General features: G+C 42.2%; 1 protein-coding gene across 2 annotated transcripts; it reads left to right on the top strand.

The window, feature by feature from the left end:
• The first annotated feature begins 3,547 nt into the window (after window positions 1-3,547).
• On the top strand, window positions 3,548-19,918 carry LOC143276107 (putative protein-lysine deacylase ABHD14B). 2 transcript variants are annotated; one of them, XM_076580502.1, is made up of 5 exons: window positions 3,548-3,713; window positions 8,551-8,676; window positions 11,325-11,487; window positions 13,608-13,843; window positions 15,519-19,918. In XM_076580502.1, the coding sequence occupies exons 1-5, from the start codon at window positions 3,678-3,680 to the stop codon at window positions 15,699-15,701; spliced, it is 744 nt and encodes a 247-aa protein (XP_076436617.1). In that variant the 5' UTR covers window positions 3,548-3,677; the 3' UTR covers window positions 15,702-19,918. The 2 variants fall into 2 exon arrangements, with proteins under 2 accessions (XP_076436617.1, XP_076436618.1); XM_076580503.1 differs by lacking the exon at window positions 3,548-3,713 and adding an exon at window positions 5,097-5,765.
• Window positions 19,919-20,263: the final 345 nt, after the last annotated feature.

Below are 20,263 nucleotides of genomic sequence, written 5' to 3'. Positions count from 1 at the left end.
GTTTGTTTTGCATAACCTCAGATCTCTCTCTCTCTCTCTCTCTCTCTCTCTCTCTCTCTCTCTCTCTCTCTCTCTGTCTGCCTCTCTCTCTGTCTCTGTCTGTGTGTGTCTAAGTCTCTCTCTCTCTCTCTCTCTCTCTCTCTCTCTCTCTCTCTCTCTCTCTCTCTCTCTCTGCAGCAGAATCAGCAGACGTTTGAAATGTTCCATTCTCAAAACAGGTCACAGGGTCTTATAGACGCACACCTTTGAGTGAACATGGCTTTGGAACGGTGTGATTATGTCAAATTGCTGGAGAAGAAAATACCTTAAAATAAGTCTTCAAAGACACATTGGTTTCCTGATAATATAAACATGACAGGCATTCCGAAACCGAACAACATATAAAAAGTACACATCATTTACTTAATCATAAGTTTGGAAGAGGAAGCTGGCAGAATGATTAAGACGCTCATCTGCCAATACAATCTGTGAGGGTCTGGGTTCGAATCCGGCCTTCGTCCAGTTTCTCCCAAGTTTGACTGGAAAATCAAACTGAGCCGCGGCGTCTGGTCATTCGGATAAGACTGAAGATAATCCGAGGTCACGTATGCAGCACGCACTTGGCACGCTGTAGACGAACCTATGGAAACAAAAATGTTGTCCTTGGGCAAAATTCTGTTAGAAGAAATCCACTCTGATAGGTACACAAACATATATGCACACACTCAAGGCCTGACCGGCTTAGCGCGTTGGGTTATGCGGATGGTCAGGCATCTACTTAGTAGATGTGGTGTAGCCGGTATAGATTTGTCCGAACTGAACGCACTGACCCGTCCTTGAGAAACTGAAACTGATTCAGTTGGCGCAGGAAAATAATTCTTCGTTTAATTAATTACCACTAAGTCCCACTGCAACGTGCTTGGCAACGACTAAGATTGCTGACTCCCTGGCAAAGGAAGGCACTACGAAAGAGCAGATGGACAGGTCTACCAGCTACTCTGAATCCAGGACCATCATTAAGGCCAAGCTGCAGAACAAGTGGAAGCAGCAGCATCCACGCCGCAACAGAGCAGACCCGTACTACCTGCTGACTCGTCGAGAACAGGTAGCCATTTTCAGGCTCAGGACAGGCCACAACCGCCTGCCCCACCTATACACGAAACTCCGTATCGGCGACACAGAGCAGTGCCCCTGCAGAACAGGCAGCCAGACAACAGAACAACTGCTGCAGTCCTGCCCGCTCCACCAAGCGCTCCGAGAGAAAACCTGGCCCGACTCAATCCCAGAGGCCCGGAAGCTCTACGGAGGACTGGAGGACCTGCGACGTACTGCCGCCTTCGTCGAGGAGACGGGGGAATCCATCTGATAAATGACGAACGAGACAACAACATTACCACTAAGGAATTCTGCGATAACATTAACACGATTCCGCCTTGGAGTGGACTGGGCAGCGACAAAGCCTGCTCGAGTCTGCAGTTTCACTGTTTCAGTTTCAAGTAGGTGTCAAAGCTTATGAACGATACACATCTTCTTTAAACAACAACAAAGGAATGAATAAGTAAATGAATGAATAAAAAGAGCATGTACCTGACCTTTGCATAAAGCCAACGTGCGCCAAGAAATAAAAAGCAATCGAAAAAACGTAAATACATCAGCATAGATATGATAGAAACAGAAATGAAAATAAATAAATAAATAAAGGACAGTGAATTGCAACAGCCCAACTAGTTTGCGGCTTCGCGAAAGATGAAATTCGTGTGTTGTTCGACAGTCCCGACACAGACAAGTTCGAAACTGATTATTATGATATTGTATCCATATATTCTTTTATATAGAATTGTATTACATTGCTTGCATAGCATTGTACAATGTATTGTGTTGCATTTTGTCACAACTGAACAGATTTCTCTGTATGAAATCCCAGCCATTCTCCCCAGGGAGTGCTCTCCCCTGTGTAGCGCTATAGGAATGACTGGTGGGGGACTGAGAACATGAGAAAATAGTGGCAATTAGGAGATTCGAACCTGCGCGCTCAGATTCTCCCACACTGGTTGTTTTTTGCTTTTTTGTTTTTTGTTTTGTTTTGTTTTTTAGCTGAAGAATCAAACAGCGTTCGTAATTGCAACAACACCCTGGCCACTGCAGAGCGGCGTAAAATAAAATAAATAAAGGTGAAATCTCTCGTAGTGTCATTTCGGTGGCCAGTCTTTGAAAAGGCTTAGAGTATGGCGGGTCTGTCAGTCAGAAGTTGCACTTAGAAAAGTCTCAAATTTCGTGTAGTGTGGGTCTGTGCTATTAGAAGTTGCACTTAGGAAAGTCCCAGTTAAATCTCCTATTGAAAGTACCAAGACATTTGACTGACGGCTGACTTGAGTCAGGAGGTGGGAAATGAACAGATAAAAAAAAAAAAAAAAAAAAAAAAGCCCGGAGAGAGAGAGAGAAGATGCACACGGATACACTTGTTGCGCGAGCTTGTACGAAGTAACACACACACACACACACACACACACACACACACTCGTGAGAAATAAAACCAATCAGTGTCTTATCGGCACTAGAGCTGATTATTTTCACCGGCTGAAGTGAAAGGCCACGGTCAAAGCACTCACCACAAAGCACAATGACGGCAAATACAAGAACTGAGTACAAAGATAACAAGAATCGGATCAACTCAGTCGCTGCTACAACAATAGACATGTCCCATTGTTCAGCAACACAAAGCCTTCTATCAAAATAACACAAGATTAAGAAATAATTAGAAAAAAAATCACGCACATAGCAGATACTGAATTTTTAGGATTTCTTTTGTTCAAGTTGTCGGTCGATTTTGCTCGTCCCTTGTGTGTGTTTTGTTTGACGGTTTGTTTGGTTTTTTGTCTTTTTTAAACAGATAATAAAAAATTTAGTCTATTTTTACTGAAAGTTGTAGATAATATTTAAGCCTGTATTCAAACTTTTGATAAACTTCTTCAGTCGTTCGAAGGCTGCAGTTCCCACGCCAGTTCTTCTTCTTCTGCGTTCGTGGGCTTCAGCTCCCACGTTCACTCGTATATACGCGAGTGGGCTTTTTACGTGTATGACCGTTTTTACCCCGCCATGTAGGCAGCCATACTCCGTTTTCGGGGGTGTGCATGCTGGGTATATTCTTGTTTCCATAACCCACCGAACGCTGACATGGATTACAGGATCTTTAACGTGCGTATTTGATCTTATGCTTGCGCATACACACGAAGGGGGTTCAGGCACTGGCAGGTCTGCACATATGTTGACCTGGGAGATCGTAAAAATCTCCACCCTTTACACACCAGGCGCCGTCACCGTGATTCGAACCCGAGACCCTCAGATCGAAAGTCCAACGCTTTAACCATTCGGCTATGGCGCCCGTCCCACGGCAGTTCAATTACTCGCATGTGTACACGAGTGGGCTTTTACTTAGTGTATGGCCGTTTTTATCCCCGTCGGCGCCATGTACTAGCTCATAGTCATGCTCCCGGTTTCCGGCCGGGTAGTTGGGGGGTCGGGAGGGTGGGGGTGCGGGTGCCGGGGACTGACGATAATCATAGTGGACTTTCATACAGGGACGATAGGTAACCTGGGATGTATACCAGGTGTGATATGTTTCGACGTACCACTGATGCCATTTAGTGTCCTCACAATGATGGTTGTTGTGCCTTGATAATACTTCCCCTGGTTTTGCCATGTCCTTGATGAACACAGTGTCACCTGTCGTGTCAGTAAGTAGTTCACGCAGTTTCTTTTGTTGTCTAACGTTTGTTGTACTTTTAAGGCCGATTTTGTTATTTTGCTTTCTCTTTTTCTTGTATATTTTTCAGTCATATTTGGAGCTTTAGGGGTAAGGTTTGATGGGTTCAGTTGATACAGTAAGAAGTTTTGCTTTTAGGTTTCTTCCCATGAGAAGTTCACTCGGAGATTAACCATTCTGGAGTCAACTGCCCTCGGCACTCGGACTGAGATTAACCATTCTGGAGTGAAACTGATAAAGTGTAGACAGAAGGAAGAGGGGTCTTTTTTGCAGTACCGAGAAGATTTGACATGATAGAGTAAAGAGATTCGGTGGATGTGGCATCGAGAACTTGAGAAGAAAAGAAGTTTGTCTTCGCTGATGAGATCATATGTTTGACTTTATTTATTTGTTTTCGGAATATTTGATTGTGGACTTTTAAGTTTGTTGATCGCCATCGCCGTTCCACTGAATTGGCGACGTTTGCTTTTTTCAAGTCGAATGTCTTGTGTGTGCCATGGGGCGGAAGGTCTGTCAGGGAGCATGCGGGAAGTGGGGGGTGGGGGGGTGCACGTTCATCCAGCAGTTGAGAGAGGACAGTGTTGTAATGTGTAGAGACGTCGGTACGTGAAGAAATTCTGGAAAGGCGTTCAGCAGCTTGAGAAGAAAAAGTGTTTATGTTGATGGATTTCAGGTTGCAACGAGTAACGGATTTTTTGGTTCTTGTAGGTTTAGAAATATTAAGCGAGAATATGACAGCAGAATGGTCGGAAGAAAGTTCGTCAGTTACAGTCACTGACGCAATCATGGCATCAGAGTCACGTGCAATGAGCCAGTTTTGAGTTCTTCTAAAGTAAGCCAGCCTGTCTGACAGTATTCCCTGACTTAGGCTGTTTCAGCGTAATCTTTTTGCAACGTTTTGAGTTCTTCTAGTTGTTGTTGTTTGTTGTTTTTTTGCCGGTCATCATGCTGGGACTGATTATTTCAACATGATGGCCTGTTTATTGATCATGTGCTGCTGTGACTGCAAGATCATGTCTGCTTCTTCATGAAGACTTGCACTGAGGTGCTCGTGATAATACGCAAGCTCTCCCCCCCCCCTCCCCCCCCCCCCCCCCCCCCCCCCCCCCCCCCCCATGCCCCATCATCAGCACCATTTCAGTGGCATTACTCCCACGCCGCTCATTTAGATTCCCCCATACACGGCCACACCCGGGTTCGTCCGTCACAGTTCCAGCGTCGGCAGTCCACAGGGAACCATTGATGTTAGGTCGCCAGGAGGCCACACACCAGAGGAGACCCCGGCTGCACTGCTGCTGAGTCACTTCGGTGGTGTTCATTGGTGCCTGTTCTGTTTTAACGTACTTAGGACACCACCTACTAAGCCCCCTACTAACGACAATAATGGCTTAGTCGCGGAGCCACACTGAGTGAGCGTCCCTCCCAAAGTGGAGACCGCCACCACGTCTAGTCAAACAGACCCCCATGAATCTGCCGACACTGAAGACAATGACAGGACTCACCCCAAGCACGGAAGTGGAGGGCTATCGAAACTGAGCGCAAGCTCTTATTTGGTTATTTGCCTGTGATATGTATCACTGTAGGGTTGTATCTCATCAGACGAAAACGTAGTATTCGTAAAAGTAGTAAGCTTATTCGTCTCCCATGATTTTGTGCCGTCGCGGTGGGGCCACAATCTTGCTTCTTGTTTGTTCTCGTGTCTCCCTCTCTCAATGATTTTTTTGTTGCTGGAAGATTGTCATTACTTGTTTTGATGTTCCGAGTTTCAACATTGGGAAGTCATAGGAAAATGGCAAAATGTCTGGACAATTTTAAAGTGCTATTGGGTTTTTAAATAAACTGTTGTCACTAGCATTTGTTTTTTGAGTTTGAGTTTGTTTATTCCCATTTACTCTTTTGAGTCATAGAGCAGTGCATTCACCTGCAACGGGAAATAACTCTAATTTTTCCCAGCTAAAGGGAGGGAAACATCGGCAGCTGTGCGAGCCGAGCGAAAACTTCGCAGTTCTTTGCCAAAGCAAAGGTGAAGAAAATAAGATCAGTCTCACTTTAGAATTTGTGAATGTTGACAGCGAATCTATACGTTTTCAGTTTTTTGGGTCCGGTAAATGGTCCGTAGGTTGACAAAATTGGTCATCCACACCAGTACACGTAACTTACAACACCACACCGGCACTCCACTTCGCGTGAGATGGTCAACAAAATTAGGTATAGGTATAGAATAGGGACGAAGTAGGCCTCGCGGCCTTTTTGATGTCCCTTCTTTTTCGTCAACATTGAGTAGTGTCTGCATTGCATGCGGTAATTTTCCTACGAGTAATTTAATCATCATATTCATACTTTTTTTATCTTTACATTTATATCAGCGTCCAGAAGATTCTTGAATTGGTTAAGAGTTGGTGCTGTTTTGGTTAGTTCTGTTAGTGGGTTCCACCATTTTATAACGCGGTTAGTAAAAGTGTATGTTTTGGCATTTAATCGAGTATGTTTTGGGTATATATCTTTGCTAGAGCTTCGTGTTTTTTCAACAGTGTTAAATTCAAAGAAATCTTCCACTCTTAGATCATCTAAATTGTATATGATTTTGTATACTTGGATCATATCTCCCCTATATCGTCTATATTTCAGTTATGGAAGGTCCAGTTGCCTCAGCCTTTCTCCATAATCCATGTCTTTTAGTTCACTTAATAATTTTGTAGCTCTTCTTTGCACCCTTTCTATTGCTACTAGCAATCCTTTCCGGTTTGGGTATCCCCATATAGTGTTACCATATCCCAAGTGTGGTCTTACCAAGGCTTTATATAGACAAAGGAAATTCTCTTTATCAAGGTAAGTAAAGGTCCTTTAATTGGTCATCCACAACTTATAACACTACATATCACACCACTCAGCGTGACATGGTCCGTTCACAGGCGCTAGTTAGAATTATTATCATTATTATCATTAGTATTAGATTATTATCATTAGTATTAGTATCTGTTGAATACGTCGCTGCCTTGGTTATGGCATTATCGCGACGGGTGGGGGTGTGTGCAGCTCAGCAGGTTCACTGTTGAAGTGTTATTAGTCTTTTAAAATTCTCAAGAGTTGGTGCTCTTACGATGTTTTCTTCCAGGTGGTTCCAGTCTCTTACTGTTCGAACAAAGAATGACTGTTTGTATTGCTCTGTCTGGCATCTGCTGACTGTCCATGGTAAGGTGACAGTTTAACAACCTTTTCTTTTCTTTTTTTTCTTTCTTTTTTTTCAGGATAATAATAATAATATTAGTTTATTTATATTGCGCTTTTAGTTTATGTATATTGCGCCTTTCATTATTGTATGTATATTGCGCCTTTCATTAAAATACATTAATGCTCAAGGCACATTACACCAGTGAAATATAACAAAATTAAAAACTATACACAAAATCACATTCACATGCTCCAAGAACTGCCGAAAACCATTCCGTGTGAACAAAAACAGTCATCGTGGGGAGAGCATGGTCTGTAACGACCCCACTACCAACAACCATTTCCCGTCCCCACAAAGGATTTACTGTGTGATTATTATTATTATTACTTGCACTGCACCAAGCATTGCCCCCACCTGCGTCCCCCATCCTTAGTGTAGCAGATTCTTCAGCCTTGACAACAAGGAAATATAGGTACTGACTTGGAATGTGTACATGTTTAAGGGTTGTGTTACTGCATATGTGCATTGTATGTGTGGGTGGGAGGGCTGGAACAGCAATGCCCACATTTCTTGCCCAATACTCTTTCATTTTGAGGATGGAAAAAGTTGTAAATTGGTAATAACATTTTGCTATAAAATTATATATACATTTCTTTATTCATACTCATTTCTGCCTCTCCACTATTTTATTGGCTTTCTTTATGGCAATCAAGAGGGAAAGACAACATTTCTGCCTCTCCACTATTTTATTGGCTTTCTTTATGGCAATCAAGAAGGAAAGAAATGTAGATGTAAGTGCAATGTTATTAACCAGTTTACAACTTTTTCCGCCTTTGAAATGAAACTGAATGAAAACAGTACAGAAGAAGAAATGCTGGGAATGACATGTATAGGAAGAAATTCAATTCCTCTACACATACTACTGCTAATACTAAAGGAATGGAAGCAGACTTATGCATACAAATACATTATTAATGAAACTTTTAAAAAAATTTCCAGTCAGATTACTAATTAGTACAATCACTAGTAGTACATGTATGATTAGGTTGGTTTGTTGTTGTTTTTCTGTTTTGTTTTTTGAAATTACTTACTTAGTTATCTAGATGGAATGAACTGTTCCTTCAGTTAGTGAATAGCATCTAACTTGATTGCTCCCGAAGCTGCATTTTTAGCTCAGTCTTTATCTACATTTACTATATATTCTGGTATTTGATTACTTTTTCTTACGAGAAGTTGCCTTGTGCAAAAGGGTAGTTGTAACAAAGCAAATGAAAACCTTCCCCATTTTCTTAATGAGATGATTGAACCTGTCAAAAAAAGACTTTTTTGGTTTCTTGAACAAAAGTGATTTTCCTTAAGAGAAAAGAAGTGTCACTGAAAATATACACAGCTTCCAAACTTAACACAGGAATGAAGAAGAAAAAAAAAAGGAGAAGAACTGCCACAATGTTCTGCCTAGTTTGTGCTTGATGCAGTTCATTGTGATACTGTTAAATTTGTGACTAAATCTTTTTTTTTCTTTTTTTTTTTTTTTTTTTTTTTTTTTTTTTGCTGTGTTGAAATAAAGGTGGAGACAATATTTATTGCAAATTAACTCTCTCCTTTTTTTTTTCTTTTTTTTTTCTCCTGCAAGCAGATCAAGATGAGTGGGGCAGAAGGCAAATCCATTGATGTGAAAAAATTGCCACCACATCCCAACGGTGGTCAGGCAGCCAAAATTGCCATTAAAACAGAAACCATCTCTGTTGGTGTTGGTGGAAAGGTTGGTGCATGTTTTGATTGTTTCCAGTCACTGAACCTTCTGTGAATGTTGCGGGTCTGGAAAACTCCTTTTTTGTTTTTAGAAAATTATTTTAAAATCTGTTGTTGTTTTTTTGTTTGTTTGTTTGTTTTATCAGATCAACTCTTGATTTCATGAATGCCTCAGTAAAAATATTTTTATCTCTTTATTTTAAAATCTTTTCTTTATTTTAAAATCTGTTGCTGTTTTTTGTTTGTTTCTGTTTTTAATCAGATCAGCTCTCGATTTCATGAATGCCTCAATATATATATATATATAATATATATATGTGTGTGTGTGTGTGTGTGTGTGTGTGTGTGTGTGGAAAAACACTTCATATACATCTTCATATCAATCTGTAAATAGATAAAAGCATCTTGCAAAAATCTCTCTCTCTCTCTCTCTCTCTCTCTCTCTCTCTCTGTATATATATATATATATATATATATATGTGTGTGTGTGTGTGTGTGTGTTTCCACATTTCTGTTGTCTTGGTTAATCTGTAAACAGATAAAAGCATCTTGCAAAAAGCTCAGCTTCTACTCTGACTTTGTAGGTCTCACAGACCCATGTTGTACAGATAGGGGAGCACTGTAAAACTGACTCTATAGTGAGTATGATGCTGACAGACTCACACATCATAGGAGCGAGTTGATAGATAACAGAGTGTGAAGTAACTTACAGAACCAAGTACACTACATTTGTATTTGTATTTCTTTTTATCACAACAGATTTCTCTGTGTGAAATTCGGGCTGCTCTCCCCAGGGAGAGCGTGTCGCTATACTACAGCGCCACCCTTTTTTTTTTTTGTATTTTTTCCTGCATGTAGTTTTATTTGCTTTTCCTATCGAAGTGGATTTTTCTACAGAATTTTGCCAGGAACAACCCTTTTGTTGCCGTGGGTTCTTTTTACGTGCGCTAAGTGCATGCTGCACACGGGACCTCGATTTATCGTCTCATCCGAATGACTAGCGTCCAGACCACCACTCAAGGTCTAGTGGAGGGGGAGAAAATATCGGCGGCTGAGCCGTGATTCGAACCAGCGCGCTCAGATTCTCTCGCTTCCTAGGCGGAAGCGTTACCTCTAGGCCATCACTCCACATACACACACACGTGCACATATGCATGTGCAGCTTTCGCGCATTCAGACATGCTCTGTCACACATGGACTGACATGCATGCACACACAGACACAGACACAAACACTCACACAGACACGCACACACACACACACACACACACACACACACACACACACACACACAACACACTCACACACATGACACACACACACACACACACACAAACTCAACCCCCTCCACACACACATGCACACACACATACACACAAAGTTCTATTCATATTTCTCTTCTCCCCCAGTCGAATGCCACTTTATATTACTCAGCAAAAAGAAAGAAAGAATGAGGTTTTTGCAGTCCACGAACACAGAAGAAAAGGGAGAATGGTGGAAGACAGCTTATGTACAGGAGTGATGGCCTAGAGGTAACGCGTCCGCCTAGGAAGCGAGAGAATCTGAGCATGCTGGTTCGAATCACGGCTCAGCCGCTGTTATTTTCTCCCCCCTCCACTAGACCTTGAGTGGTGGTCTGGATGCTAGTCATTCGGATGAGACAATAAACCAAGGTCCCGTGTGCAGCATGCACTTACCGCACGTAAAAGAACCCACGGCAGCAAAAAGGTTGTTCCTGGCAAAATTCTGTAGAAAAATCCACGTCAGTAGGGAAAACAAATAAAACTGCACGCAGGAAAAATACAACAACAAAAAAAGGGTGGCGCTGTAGTATAGCGACACGCTCTCCCTGGGGAGAGCAGCCCAAATTTCACCCAGAGAAATCTGTTGTGATAAAAAGAAATACAAAAAATACAACAACAACAAAAAACAACAAAAAACAGGAGTCACTGCTGTTCAGATGCCCTTTCAACATTACTTTGTGTTTTCTTCATCTGCTTTTTAAAAATTGACAGGTATTCAGCCCTGAAATGGACCATTTGCAGCTGGCTGGGCTATGAGCAACATGACTGACGGGCACAATAGCCGAGTGGTCAAAGTGTTGGACTTTCAATCTGAGGGTCCCGGGTTCGAATCTAGGTAACTGTGCCTGGTGGGTAAAGGGTGGAGATTTTTCTGATCTCCCAGGTCAACAGAAATAGTGTGCAGACCTGCTTGTGCCTGAACTCCCTTTCGTGTGTATACGCATGCAGAAGATCAAATACGCATGTTAAAGATCCTGTTGTCCATGTCAGCATTCAGTGGGTTACGGAAACAAGAATATACCCAGTATGCACTTCCCTGAAAATGGAGTATGGCTGCCTGCTTGGTGGGGTAGATTAACAAAACAGTCATACACGTAAAATGTTACATGGGTGTGTGTGTTTGTGCATGCATGCACATGACTGACACCTGATTGAATGACACAGGAAACAAATGATGAGCGCCCAGTGGCAGCCATCAGTTGACTCTACCCAGGTAGGAAACCTGTTGGGCAAATGACCCCAAGTTTGTCAAGCGCTTAGAGCTTGGTCTCTGACTGAGGATAGGCGCTGTATAAGTATCCATATCATTCATCATCATTCATTCATTCATTCATGATTGATTGGGTTTGTTCAGACGCTGAAAATCTTCAGCCAACAGACGTTTCCAGAAGGCAGTGCCAGACTGACTGTGTTGTTGCTGCACGGTCAGGCGTTCACCTCCAAAAACTGGGAAGACATCGGCACACTGCGGCTTCTGGCGTCGTGGGGGTACAGGGCTGTTGGCGTGGACCTACCTGGTGAGTTATGTTCTTTGTGTATATGTGTGTGTGAGAGTATGTGTGTGTGAGTGTGTGTGTGTGTGTGAGTATGAGTATGTGTGTGTGTGAGTATGTGTATGTGTGTGTGTGAGTATGTGTGTGTGTGTGTGAGAGAGAGAGTGTGTGTGTGTGTGTGAGTATGTGTGTGAGTGTGTGTGTGTGTGTGTGCCTTTATGAGAGAGAGAGAGTGTGTGTGTCTGTGTGTGTGTGTCTGTGTGTGTTTGAGTGAGAAGGTGTGTGTGCGTGTGTGTATGTGTGTTTATGAGAGAGAGTGTATTTGTACACACGTGATAATTTGTGTGTATTGTATATCCAACCAGGTTTGTTTTCTCTACATGTGTGTGTGTGTGTGGCTTGGCTATCACACCAGTCAAGTTTCTCATTTGAAATTAAAGCTGCCAGTCTGGAATTGTAATAAGAATAGTTATAATTTGTGATTTGGACTTTCAGTATGTTTTGTTTTTTAATTTAAAAAAAACAAAACTATCTCTCCCTTTATTGAATTGCTGATTGTTTATTTGCCTTTGTGCATGTGGGCCCTGCAGGTTTTCTTTTCCTAGGGTTCCACTGTGTGTGACCCCCACCCCTTTTTAAAATTAAAAAAATTTTTCTCTCTTCTTCTTCGTGTGATTGCACCTCTCGAGGATGTGGGCCTGTTTTTCTCTTGTGTCTCCATGTACCCAAATGATTTTGAACCTTTTGAACCTTTGAACCTTTGACAGAAAGGTACAGATGACGAGTTTGTCTGGAGCCTTTTCTCTCTTCGACACCTGCTGGTTTTTTGTTATTTTGTTGTTGTTGTTTTTTCCATATTTTTGAGTTGCAACTTTCTCATTCACATGTTTCCAGTGTGAATATTTATTTATGTGTATAAATATTGTGTATCCTACCAGCAGCCAGTCTTCTTGTGCTGCTTCTGTATTCATGGCCTTCTACTCCCACAATCGGTCAATAACATAAATGGGTTTTGATGTGTATGTCCGTTTTTGACCCACCTGCTAGGCAGCCATACTCCCATTTTGGTAAGTGTGCATACTGGGTATGTTGTTGTTTCCGTAAACCAGCTGAATGCTGGTATGGATTTCTGGATCATTGACATGCACGTTTGATCTTCTTGCTCGTGAAGAGGGGGTTCACGCAGTAGCAGGTATGCAGTCATCTGGAGCGATGGCCTAGAGGTAGTGTGTCCGTCTAGGAAGCGAGAGAATCTGACCACGCTGGTTCGAATCACGGCTCAGCCGCCAATATTTTCTCCCCCTCCACTAGACCTTGAGTGGTGGTCTGGGCGCTAGTCATTCGGATGAGACGATAAACCGAGGTCCCGTGTGCAGCATACACTTAGTGCACGTAAAAAAACCCACAGCAACAAAAGGGTTGTTTCTGGCAAAATTCTGAAGAAAAATCCACTTCGATAGGAAAAACAAACAAAACTGCACGCAGGAAAAAATATTTAAAAAATGGGTGGCGCTTTAGTATAGCGATGTGCTCTCCCTGGTGAGAGCAGCCCCGAATTTCACACAGAGAAATCTGTTGTGATAAAAAGAAATACAAATACAAATCTGTTGACATGGGGGAGTGGGAAAAAAAAAATCTCCACCCTTAACCCTTTAGGTGGGATAATCAAGCCCTGTATCCTCATATAGAAAGTCCGATGTTTCGGCTGTTGCGCCTGTCGGAAAACAAACAAAGTTTGAGCTACATCACAACGGGCGCAATAGCCGAGTGGTTAAAGCGTTGGACTTTCAGTCTGAGGGTCCCGGGTTCGAATCACGGTGACGGCGCCTGGTGGGTACAGGGTGGAGATTTTTCCGATCTCCCAAGTCAACATATGTGCAGACCTGCCAGTGCCTGAACCCCCTTCATGTGTATACGCAAGCAGAAGATCAGATACGCACGTTAAAAGATCCTGTAATCCATGTCAGCGTTTGGTGGGTTATGGAAACAAGAACATACCCAGCATGCACACCCCTGAAAACGGAGTATGGCTGCCTACATGGCGGGGTAAAAACGGTCATACATGTAAAAGCCCACTCGTGTGCATACGAGTGAACACAGAAGAAGAAGAAGAAGAGCTACATCACTTGATTGCCATTCCGCAGGTTACGGGAAGAGCAGAGAAGTTTCACTGGGCGGCGTGTCCAACGCAGACTTTCTGTCGGCCCTGGTGAAGGAGGTCGGGGAGAGGCCGGTCATCATCAGTCCTTCCATGAGCGGCGGCTTTTCGCTGCCTTACCTGTTTGAGAACCCCGGGGAGAGCTGCAACAAGGCTGCTGCCTACATACCCGTGGCACCTGTAATGACGGGTAGTTTCCTGCAGAATTATTCTGCGAGTCAGGTAGGGTTAAAAAAAAAACCCAGTGTGTGTGTGTGTGTGGAAAAGAGGGTATTTTGTACGTGTGTGTGTTTTGTGTGTTATTCTTTTTGTTTCTTGTAGTTAATGTTATAAAAATAAGTTTATATGTTGAATATATTTGTAATCCAGTAGGGGTAACAGAATATGAAGTCTTGAATCTTGTGTGAGTGCAGGCACAATCAGTGTGCATGTGGTATTCGGATTTCCATTTGGCCCAGTGTTGTGTGCATCATACTCTATGTATAACTCTAATTCAAGGAAGAAAAAAAAACAACCATAATTGCAATGATTGCTGAGTGGTTACAGCCCTGGACTTCATTACCAGCGACCTGGTTTAGAATCCCAGCTGATGTCTTGCTGGTTATGGGTGGAGATTCCCTGTCTCTCAGGTCATGCTGTTTCATGAATAATGTTGTTGTTGTTTTTTTGCATTGACACATGCAAAACATCAGACATGCACATGAAAGATCTTGTAATCCATGTCAGTGTTTGGTGGGTTATGGAAAAATGAACATGTCTATCGACGGGCGCAATAGCCGAGTGGTTAAAGCGTTGGACTTTCAATCTGAGGGGCCCGGGTTCGAATCACGGTGACGGCGCCTAGTGGGTAAAGGGTGGAGATTTTTACGATCTCCCAGGTCAACACATGTGCAGACCTGCTAGTGCCTGAACCCCCTTCGTGTGTATATGCAAGCAGAAGATCAAATACGCACGTTAAAGATCCTGTAATCCATGTCAGCGTTCGGTGGGTTATGGAAACAAGAACATACCCAGCATGCACACCCCCGAAAACAGAGTATGGCTGCCTACATGGCGGGGTAAAAACGGTCATACACGTAAAAGCCCACTCGTGTGCATTCGAGTGAACGCAGTAGTAGTAGTAGTAGTAGAACATGTCTATCAAGCACCCAGGCGCCACCCCTGTTTTTAGCAAAGGATGTGCCGGCTGAAGATCTGTTTGATGGTACTTCTGCCTTTGCAAAATCCAGCCTGTTAGCTGTTATCAGTAATCTTAGACTTAATATTCTTTTTTTTCTTCGTGATGCAGCATGTCTTTGGCAAATCAGATCAAGCACAGCCCATCCCGCATTAGATTAGATTTTCTTGTCGGTAATATTGAAGAATAATTTGCTCACAATGTGTGATGAAATAGGCCATACATCTAAAAAGCCCACTCACAGATATGAGTGATTGCAGTTTACGAGCAGGGATGGGGTGGGGGGTGGACCAGGGGAGATAATTCCATATTTTTGCTGAAGGTTCTTTGGTGAGAAAGGGGACCGGATCCATGACAGGCCTCTGGCTGTGTGTGATGCACACTGAGTCTGGGATGGAGCGGGGCGGGGCAGGGAGGTTACAAAAAAACTTAGCCGTATGAAGAGCACAGGAACAGGAGTCATGATGGCTGCCGGAAAAAGAGGGCGCTAGCCAGCGGGACAAAGGGGAGGTTACCTACTTCCGGGAGGTTATCGGCCGTAGTTTCGTTTTCTCCGCATAGGCGGATAGTAGTTTGCACAGGACAGGAATGTCAGACCCCTGCCGGAGTCTGCACTAGTTGGGTCACGGTAAGTATGTTATTTAAACGTAAATTTTAGATAGAAAATTTCCTTTTTCCCATCGAGAACAGAAATGAAACCGTGCACTGCTGATCTCACAGATTCCTACACTGATCGTGTACGGCTCAAAGGACAGTTCCCTGGGCTTCACCAGTCATGACCACCTGAAGAAATTGCCGAACTCCGAGGTTGCCATCATCCCTGATGCGGGACACGCGTGCTACATGGACCGGCCAGAGCTCTTCCACCACCTTCTGCATGACTTCCTGTCCAAACTGCTGTAGGTCAGAAGGTTGACTGGGACTGGGTTGTGTCTGTCCAGGATGTCTCTCTGGGTCAGGTTCAGGGGAGCTGAACTTTTCTTGTTTAGTCTGAGTAAGATGGAACTGAATTTCACTGTCTAGATTTAGTAAGATGGAACTGAATTTCACTGTCTAGATTGAGTAAGATGGAACGGAATTTGACTGACCAGATTGAGTAAGATGGAACGGAATTTGGCTGACCAGATTGAGTAAGATGGAACGGAATTTGGCTGACTAGATTGAGTAAAATGGAATGGAATTTGACTGTCTAGATTGAGTAAGATGGAACGGAATTTGGCTGACCAGATTGAGTAAGATGGAACGGAATTTGGCTGACCAGATTGAGTAAGATGGAACGGAATTTGGCTGACTAGATTGAGTAAAATGGAACGGAATTTGACTGTCTAGATTGAGTAAGATGGAACGGAATTTGGCTGACTAGATTGAGTAAAATGGAACGGAATTTGACTGTCTAGATTTAGTAAGATGGAACGGAATTTGGCTGACCAGATTGAGTAAGATGGAACGGAATTTGACTGACTAGATTGAGTAAGATGGAGCTGAATTTGACTGTCTAGATTTAGTAAGATGGAACGAAATTTGACTGTCTAGGTTTAGTAATATGGAGCTGAATTTGACTGTCTAGATTTAGTAAGATGGAACAGAATTTGACTGTCTAGATTGAGTAAGATGGAACAGAATTTGACTGTCTAGATTGAGTAAGATGGAACGGATTTTGACTGACTAGATTGAGTAGGATGGAACTGAATTTGTCCAGCCTAGCATGAGTAGGATGGAACTGAATTTGTCCAGCCTAGTTTGAGTAAGATTGAACTGAATTCCTTTAGCTTTGATCGAGTAAGATGGAACTCACTTTTCCTTCTGATTCTAACTTTTAAAAAAAGGAAACAGAACAAACACACACACACACCAAAAGTATTTGAGAAAAAAAACCCATTAACAACCCATGAATTCATTTTATTTTAATTGATAAAACTTAAAATAAGTTTTTATTTTATATTATTATTTCTTTTTTTTCTTTTTTTTTTTTTTTTTTTTTTTTTTTTTTTTTATCAAGGCCTGACTAAGCGCGTTGGATTACGCTCCTGGTCAGGCATCTGCTTGGCAGATGTGGTGTAGCGTATATGGATTTGACTGAACACAGTGACGCCTCCTTGAGCTACTGATACTGATACTGATAAAACCCTTACCACACCTTCTATTAGTTGTTTTTTTTCCCCATGAACAGAATCAGGATTTTTATTGTTAAATCAGAGCTGTCTTCTGAGAGCACGCACCATGCCACCAATGGAGAGTGCATTATTTTTCAAGTTGGTATGTTTGTTTGTTGTTGTTTTTTTACAATTTTTTTCCTGTGACTTGGAGGTTGATCATTTGATATTCTTCGATCAGCTTATTGTTTGGGTTTTTTTGTTGTTGTTTTTTTTGGGAGAAATCGGTGAATGCGTAAAATTTCTGCCAATGAGCAGGATAGTCTCAGCATCCTTGGAAGGCTCTTTCCCACTTCCTTTTTTTTTTTTTCTCTCTCTCTTCTTCTTCCTTTTTTTTTTTTTTTTTTTTTTTTTTTTTTTTTTTTTTTTTTGTGTGTGTTCCTTCCGTCATCATTTTTCTCCTTTCTGTTGTCTTTTCTTTTTCTTTCTTTTTTTTTCCTTCTCTCATCTCTTTATTCTGTCTTTTTTTTTCTCTCTCTCTCTCTCTTTCTTCCCCCTGTAATCTGTCTTCTTACCATTGTCATGCTCAAACATTGTCAAGGCCATGCAACATATAAAATCACATACAGGGTAGTTTTATGCACAATGTCTTTGGTTTTTGTTTTTATCAGTAACCATAGCTGCTGCTTCTTCTGCGTTCGTGGGCTGGAACTTCTAGCATTCACTTGTAGTTGTATCCATGAGTTTGCTTCTTTGAGTGGAGTGATGGCCTAGAGGTAAAGCTTCCGCCTAGGAAGCAAGAGAATCTGAGCGCGCTGGTTTGAATCGCGGCTCAGCCACCGATATTTTCTCCCCCTCCACTAGACCTTGAGTGGTGGTCTGGACGCGAGTCATTAGGATGAGATGAGGTCCCGTGTGCAGCATGCACTTAGCGCACGTAAAAGAACCCACGGCAACAAAAGGGTTGTTCCTGGCAAAATTCTGAAGAAAAATCCACTTCGATAGGGGAAAAAACAAATAAAACCGCACGCAGGAAAAAAAAAAAGGGTGGCGCTGTAGTGTAGCGACGCGCTGTCCCTGTGGAGATCAGCCCGAATTTCACACCGAGAAATCTGTTGTGATAAAAAGAAATACAAATACAAATACAAATTTAATTACACATACTTAACCGTGACCCAACTAGTGCAGACTCCGGCAGGGGTCTGACATTCCTGCCTGTGCAAACTACTATCTGCCTATGCGGAGAAAACGAAACTACAGCCGATAACCTCCCGGAAGTAGGTAACCTCCCCTTTGTCCCGCTGGCTAGCGCCCTCTTTTTCCGGCAGCCATTATTCATCCTGCTGTTTAAGCAAAGCCATGCTTTGTTTTGGGGAGGGGAAACAACCAGCTGAATGTTTCTGTTCATTTCGGTGGACGTTCCAAACAATGATGATAATGATACTAATAATGAAATCTTTCTCTGCCACATTCTTCCAATGTTATTCAGAGTTCTGTGCGCTTCACAAGAAGAGGTTATGATAATGGAAAGACTTTTCTTTTAAAGGGATGTTTTGCCTCAGTATTTAAAAAAAAAAATTTTTTAATGACTGTTACTGTTATGTGATGATTTTTGAGGTTTGTGATCACTAATACTACTGTTAAGATTTTATTTTCATGATTGCCCAGGGCTCTCTTTGCTGCTGTTGGAGCATATGTGGCAACGTTGTGTGTGTGTGTGTGTTTGTGCGTGTTTGTGTGCATGTGTGTGTGTGAGGATTTTTCTGTGCATGCATGAGTTTTTTTGCATTTGTGTGCTTCAAAGAGAACCATTTTGATAAATGATTGCAGCTTACATTCCGATGTTATTGTTTGATTTCCCCCAAAATTATGGAATCCTGTTACACATAATGGTGACTTTTTTTTTCTTTTCAGTTGTTGCCTTGCGTTGCGCTCTATACTGTTCAATGGTATGTGGTACTAAATTGGATTGTTTGTTTAGTTCATTGCAGTTTTTATTTTCTTTTGCATGTAATGTGGGTTATAATCTGTGGATGATGTTTGTCTTCCAGTGATGAAGATATTTGATGACTTGGATTTGTCTTCCTACGTTCTTGTGCTGCAGTTTCCAAGTTCAGTCATATCTGTGAGGGGGTCTTTTACGTGCACAACTGTTTGCCTTGCTGTTTAAGCTAGCCATATTCCGTTTTCCAAGACTATGACCGGGGCATCTACAGTTTCGCACAGATGGCAAACTTTCCATCTTGCGGCGACTCCATGCTTGGTCCAGGGTGTTTGAGGCACTGTTGAGAGAGTTCCTCTTCGCTGATGACTGCACGCTTGCTGCACACACCCATGAGGATATGCTGACTGTAGTTATGAGAATAAGATTTTTTTTTTTTTTTTTTTTTTTTTTTTGTCTGACAAGGTTTTGTTTTTTTATTTGGGGGTACGTGGGGTTCCTTTCCAATAAAAGATGTCCCTGCTTTTTGGAAATTCTGTGCCGGACATTTCCTCTATTTTGTCGCCCTGTTTGCATTGTTTCTGGCATTTTCCTGTTATTCTTTTGTTGTTCCTGTCTTTGATATTTTCTGCCATGCTGGTATATTCACCTGTCTTTTTTGTGTTTGGTTTAGAATCCTTTTTCATTCATCTAGCTGTATGGGGGTTTTTTCTAGAAAGATTGATGGGGTTTTTTTGGGGGGGTGTGGGTGTTGGGGAGGGCGTCTTTTTCTGCACTGAATAATTGGACATCGTTACTATGCTGTGTTCTTTTGTTTGTGCCTAGGATATGCGAGCTGCCTGCTTGGACTTTTTGGTTTTGTTCTTTACTAAAACAGTGCAATAATCAGAGAAGCATGCCACCATTTGTAAATATGATCATTCTGAAGCTGTGTTCAGTGATTGATATGGTGCAAGTTGTTCACATAAGTGCCATTATTAGATATTCACACTATGCTTTTTTTTTTCTTTCTTTCTTTCTTTTTTTTAACTTGTTGAAATAAACAGCTCTGCTTTTTTTTTTTTTTTTTTAATTGTTGTTGAAATGCACAGATTGTGTTTTTCTCTGTGATATGTGTTAGTTTACAACAAACCACATGCACAACAATTCTGTACACTGGATGCATAATGATCAGTCTTTGGAACATTTATTTGTTGAAAATTCAACTTCCTCGAGGTTAAATTTTTATGCGGGACGAGGCAGGATGGGGAAGGAGTGTGTGTGTGTGAGCGTGCGAACACAAGCATGTGTGTGGGGGTGGGGGGGGGGGTTGGGGGCTAGGTAGGATGGGGGTGATCAAGTCCCAAGAAACACAACACCACTAATACAGCTAATCATAAATGCACACACACACACACACACATGTGTATCACCTACCCACCCACTCAAAC

Source organism: Babylonia areolata, chromosome 31 (genome assembly GCF_041734735.1).
Source record: "Babylonia areolata isolate BAREFJ2019XMU chromosome 31, ASM4173473v1, whole genome shotgun sequence".
Taxonomy (NCBI): Eukaryota; Metazoa; Mollusca; class Gastropoda; order Neogastropoda; family Buccinidae; genus Babylonia; species Babylonia areolata.
The sequence above is the reverse complement of the archived record's forward strand: the minus strand, read 5'-3'. Positions and strand labels throughout refer to the sequence as shown.

Bases quoted from the DNA above. Each gene is read 5' to 3' on its own strand.
- LOC143276107 (XM_076580502.1), top strand. From the start codon at position 3,678: ATGTCCTTGATGAACACAGTGTCACCTGTCGTGTCA. The intron at 8,677-11,324 runs GTTGGTGCATGT...GGGTTTGTTCAG, and splicing joins CTGTTGGTGTTGGTGGAAAG to ACGCTGAAAATCTTCAGCCA. The intron at 11,488-13,607 runs GTGAGTTATGTT...GCCATTCCGCAG, and splicing joins TGTTGGCGTGGACCTACCTG to GTTACGGGAAGAGCAGAGAA.